General features: G+C 39.1%; 1 protein-coding gene across 1 annotated transcript; it reads right to left on the bottom strand.

Moving 5' to 3' along the window:
* Positions 1–3895: 3895 nt before the first annotated feature.
* On the bottom strand, positions 3896–5035 carry LOC148010480 (uncharacterized). Its single transcript, XM_087671760.1, has 3 exons — positions 4686–5035; positions 4197–4443; positions 3896–4069 (listed from the first exon to the last, which is right to left on the bottom strand). The coding sequence occupies exons 1-3, from the start codon at positions 4839–4841 to the stop codon at positions 4038–4040; spliced, it is 435 nt and encodes a 144-aa protein (XP_087527886.1). The 5' UTR covers positions 4842–5035; the 3' UTR covers positions 3896–4037.
* Between the last annotated feature and the right edge of the window lie 503 nt (positions 5036–5538).

The raw sequence follows: 5538 nt of genomic DNA, 5'->3' as shown, positions 1-5538 counted from the left end.
CTTTACCTTTTTATGTGAAGATTAGTTATGTGGATTGTTTGTAGTTAGATGATGAGATGGCCGAGATAGTCAAGATTTCTTATGCATCCATAGTGGGCAGTTTGATGTATGCCATGATAGTGACTCTCGTCCTAACATAATGTTTGTAGTGGAAGTTATGGCACATTATACAGCTATACCTGGTAAGTGACATTGGGATGCCATGAAGGATATCATGAGATACCTTAAAAATACTACAGATATGTGCATTTGCTATAGTAGCCATGATATAGGAGTTGTGGGTTACACTGACTCAGATTATGCAAGACATGCAAACAATAGGAAGTCCTCCTCTCAGTATGCCTCTACCTTTTCTCAAGGTGCTATCTCTTGGATATACACGTTGTAGAAATGCATGGCCTCACAAGGTTGGATATATTGCAACCAACCACTGAGGCTTGCAAGGAAGCCCTTTGGTTGGGCCGTCTGGTTGCAAATCTTAGTATGACTACAACTCCTACATTGCATTTAGATTCAACGAGTGTCATTCAGTTGTCCCATAATCTAGTCTTCCATGCAAAGACAAAGCACATTAAGGACCATTATTACTTCATCAGAGAGGTGGTAGAGGAAAAGTCCATTGAGCTTTTCAAAATCCCTATAGATATAAATCCTATAGATCTACTCACTCAATCTCCCAGTGGAACGATATGCCTTCCTTAGGAAACTTATGGTCGTAGGATGAGATGGCCTCTTTTCTCATCCGATTGTACTCAATGTACATGTACTTTTTTCCTTTTTCTTTTACTCCTCACTAAGGCACATTTGCCTTTAAGTGGGGGGTTATTGGGTGGGGGTTAAGGCCTACTTATGCCTAGCCACCTATATTTATGTATATAAAGTATCCACACACATGTACACTATAGGTGGTGGGTGCCCATGACTATCACTTCATTCTTTATTCTTTTAGTGGCAATAGAATAAGGGAAGGAAAGTCACACATTGTGATTGTTGGAGTTCCCATACATTGATCTCTCTCTTCATATGTTTGCTCATTCTTCTACCTTTCACTCCACCTTGCATACCTTGTATGATGATCTTATGTCTCTATGTCTATGAACACCTCCAATCAAGCCTCATATAGACAAAGTAAGGCAAAGGACAACATTTGATTTGTATGAGTTTCTTATGCTACCATTTGGTCTCACCAATACACCTACAACCTTTAATAGTATGTGTGCCTATCTACATCCTAAAGTGAGGTATGATGCTTCTATTGCCTACCTAGATGGTGTTATGCAAAGTGCTACATAGATATGACTACCAAGGTTGTATATTTTTTAAAAATTTAGTGTTTTTATTTTGATTTTAGTGTTTTCCTTCTTCCTAATCCTATTCTATTTTACTCAATCCTTCTCAATCTTAATCCCTTAAATCAATGTCTCATTGATTCGGCTTTCCTAAACTACGTGTGTGGTTCATGAGAACATCACAAGTATGAAAGATGAGTTCCTTGCCATTCCATCCCATATTCAAGTAAATAAGCCTCCTATTTTGCCACACCCTAAAAGTATGAGCACCTTGATAGTTAAGTCCTTGGTCCAATGAAATCAAAATGTTGGCCTCTATGTTGAACAATTGGACTTTGGATGGAACTCTGATCAATTACAAAGCTTCAACCATATTGAATCTAATTATCTCTCACCTAGTTATATCATACTTTGTTTCTAAACCAATACTATGCATCCTCTCTCCCCATTAAATAAAGAAAGGAATGCAAGATTTTTGTAGAACTCACCTACTTACCTTCCAATGTTGTAGTCAAAGCTTGAAGGTTCATAACCTACTCCATGATCCACAAAATGCACTTCTCGAATGAACCCCTCAACTTCTTTATGCCCTCATCAAGCACACCATTGTTGAGAGAAGAGATGGAGTAACAACAACAGCAACAGTAGCAGCAGTAGTAGTAAAGCTTCACCTTGCATGAGTAGTAGCAATAGCAACAGCAACACTAGTAGCAATTACTTACAACTCTTCCCCACACAACTTCACTCTGAAACTCTTACCAAATGTAAAGAAGAGAAGAGAAGCAAGAGATGAAGAGTAGTTTTCACAAAGTTGCACATATATGAATGAGGCCTCTATTAACTTTTTTGGCTTTTATACATCAAGATTAGAGTTAGGGTTTCCACTAAAAGTTATATAGCCTATCCACTTTTATGGCTTATGCATTAGTCTTTCCTATCATTTATGCATATCACTTAGATTAATTTGATGTAATCTTGACAAAAGTGAATAGAAGTTAGATGTCCACAACCCTAACATCTAATGTAGGGCTATTAACTTTCGAGGATATTATAATTTCCACAAAATTGAGCATGGCTCTCACCAAACATTATAATATAATAATAGTATTCTCATTACAAGTGCCAAAAGCAATATGAAGCTCAAAAAAAAACCTCACTTCCCAAAATAATTCCAACACCTTGTTCCCTTAATTTTCTTTTACTTTGTCTTTATTTGCCTTTGGCTTACTTTACTGTCTCCCATTTTGTGGTTAATAGTTGCCATCAATGCTCTCGATATAAGTTGGTCTATCTTTATGTGTATGTTAAATCAAATTTACATAAAATAAAAAAATCAATTACTTCATTAATCATCGTACTCTTATATTCTCTTATATCAAAGGATGTGAACTTCTATTTGGATCTCTAAATATTACCAATTAAAGTTTTTTATATTTTACTCAAAATAGTTATCTCAAAATGTTGTCTGACAATATTTTGAATCTTCAAGAATTTTATGTATATTATGCACCCACAAATAGACTAATTTTATATTTTATTAATTGAAAACAAATGAGCGTATATGTGGATATTTATTTAAATGCTATTCATGTGGATGAAAAAAACTTGGTACTTTCCATACATGCAAATAGGGGAGAGAGAGAGATTCCCAAGACATAGAGGTCATTATTTATTTCATGAAAGAGAAGAATAGTTTCATTATAAAAAAAGAGATGAATACTCTCAATACAATTTTTTACACTTAGAATTATTATCATTAAGAAAAGTGTTGTTTCTTTCTTTTGGAATGAATTTTAGGTTCTCCATAGTTAAACAAATACATTCTCCCCCACCCTCTCCCCTCTTTGACACCAAGGCTCTACTAGGGCATGCTGATTTTCTAAAAGAAAATAAATTACAATTTGGATATTATTGGATACATTAAACCTTCAAAATATAGATAGATTATAATAAAGGCAAAGCTTTTTGAAAACATTAAGAAAACATGAAACCTTAAATCCTTGAATATTGACAAAACATTATTGCCAAAAAATGCTCAAGGATTAAAATGTTTCTCTATAATTCCCACATAGTCATCGCCCCGATTCTAAGGGTCATAACTACAATACAAACATTTGGAAAGTCTCCAATGTCATCGCAGCGATTCTAAGGTGGTGGCATATGATTCCAATGTGCAAAAGGATTATAACTACAATAAACACATTTACAAAATCTTCAACAATTCAAATAGCTCCAACCTAAAGTTGTAGTCTAAGACCAAATAAATGAAGTACAAAACATATCGCTAACCACAACATGTTTTATAATTGGATTGCTAGTTCATAGGTCATTCGAAGCATGAATTACAATTAAAGGCTTGCATAGTTCCAATGAGTTCAATAGAACACTGATTTGAAGTAAGCTTCAACAAAAGTCATTAATATGATTCAAGAATTGGACATTGAAAACCAACAAAGTGTTATATAAATTGTCCCCCCCCCCCCCCCCAACCAATACACTTCATGAAACCACGTAGTAAGGCTACTTAGGTGGGAGACTTTCCCAATAAGGAGTTTTCTTATGTTCATTTGTAGACATCGGATGCTAACCATCAGGTAGGATCTATTGTTAACCATGCAGCTCAACCGAGAGAGTGCATCTGGGCCATCTGATGAATGCAATTTCAAGTGAATCCGGGATTGGAAGGTTACCATTCCCTGACCGCCATCTTCCTTGACGTAGTGATGCAATGCTGCAAGGTAGAAGGCGCTATGTTTGTTTGGTCCTTTTGACCTCCGGCTCTGCAGAGAGCAAAAACACAGGTAAATCAGAACCCCAAGACAAAGCCAAAGCCATGTGAGTCAATAAGACAACCCTTGTTGACCATTTGTTGAACCCCTTCTGAGTAAGGAAGGGAAGCTAATTAACTGGAAATGAGGGGTTTGGGGCGGTTCTTGAAGAGGATCTTGTGTCTGATGATGCCAATGACATGAAGCTCCACAGACCCGGAGGATGGTGTGGGGTACTGAGTAAAGGGGGTGCCTAGAGAGAGCTGCTGCTCCATGTCCTGAGGGTCCTCCTGCCTCTTCACTTTCTTGAGTACCAGAAGCGGCTTCTTCAAGGGGACCTTCTTGCCCTCTAGCTCATGGTAGCCCACGGTGAAGTAGAACTTGTCCTATCATCAGAAACAGATCAGGAAAATGCAGGCAAATGTAGGCCAATCGAGATGGCACGAACGGTTATGAGTCCAGAGAGAACACACACACACACACACACACACACACACACACACACACACTCTCTCTCTCTCTCTCTCTCTCTCTCTCTCTCTCTCTCTCTCTCTCTCTCTCTCTCTCTCTCTCTCTCTCTCTCTCTCTCTCTCTCTCTCTCTCTCTCTCTCTCTCTCTCTCTGTGTACCTGCTGCTGCTGGGCGCGGCAGAGAGAGCCGATGGGGAGGCTATGGAGGGAGAGATGCTGGGCCGAGGTCTGGATCTGAAGGGTGCCTTGCAAGTCCAGCAAAGCCCAATCCACGCACTCACTTATCCCACACCCGCACTTCACCCGAATCTGCATCTCTCTCTCTCTCTCTCTCTCTCTCACAGATTGATTGCACAGCTCTGTCTCTCCTCTCCCTTGGATTGACTACACAGCTCGCTCGATCCCGCGCGCCAGCGCGCACACACACTCTCTCAGCTTTGGGCATTTGGCGCCAAAAAATGTTGAACAAAGAAAAAAAAGGAACAAAACCTTCGACATTGGAAGAAAGACAAAAGTCCCACCTCTCGGCAAATAAACCAATGCATGAAGAAAATTATAATGCTAGTAAGGAAGTTCATGAGGTTGCAGCTGATAAAGCTAAGGGCAAGGAAAGTTCACGAGGAGCATTCCCATGAAGGTAAAGAGAATGTTGCTCAAGCCAATTTGAAAGGTAAGTTAAGAGAAAGAAGCTTTTGATTAGACAATTGGCCCGCAAGCCCCTTGTCTTTCCCATTTTGGATGATGAAGATGGACAAGAGGAATGTACGGGTAGCGACTCCAAAAAGGACTTGGTTCATCGCCTTATTTGGTAGAGGAAACCTCGCTTCAAGAGGTGAAGCTTGGTGAAGGCGAGGTGGGTGTGCAAACACGGCTATAGAGGCACAATTGTTATTGTCAGAGATTCGTTACTCACCAAGAGGGTCGTTGCAGCAGGTGATGATTCCAATCATTGCCGATGTTGATGCTGAACAAATTATGGTGATATCTGTCTATGGCTCCAATGTTTCCATGG

This window comes from Lygodium microphyllum, chromosome 29 (genome assembly GCF_053477565.2).
Source record: "Lygodium microphyllum isolate KBCC chromosome 29, Lygodium_microphyllum_v1.1.10, whole genome shotgun sequence".
Taxonomy (NCBI): Eukaryota; Viridiplantae; Streptophyta; class Polypodiopsida; order Schizaeales; family Lygodiaceae; genus Lygodium; species Lygodium microphyllum.
The sequence above is the reverse complement of the archived record's forward strand: the minus strand, read 5'-3'. Positions and strand labels throughout refer to the sequence as shown.

Excerpts from the sequence above, each read along its gene's own strand:
- LOC148010480 (XM_087671760.1), bottom strand. The coding sequence starts at position 4,841 with ATGCAGATTCGGGTGAAGTGCGGGTGTGGGATAAGTGAGTGCGTGGAT. Across the intron at positions 4,444-4,685 it reads GCCGCGCCCAGCAGCAGCAG|GACAAGTTCTACTTCACCGT; the intron begins GTACACAGAGAG and ends TTCTGATGATAG. Across the intron at positions 4,070-4,196 it reads CCCCAAACCCCTCATTTCCA|AGCCGGAGGTCAAAAGGACC; the intron begins GTTAATTAGCTT and ends TGCTCTCTGCAG.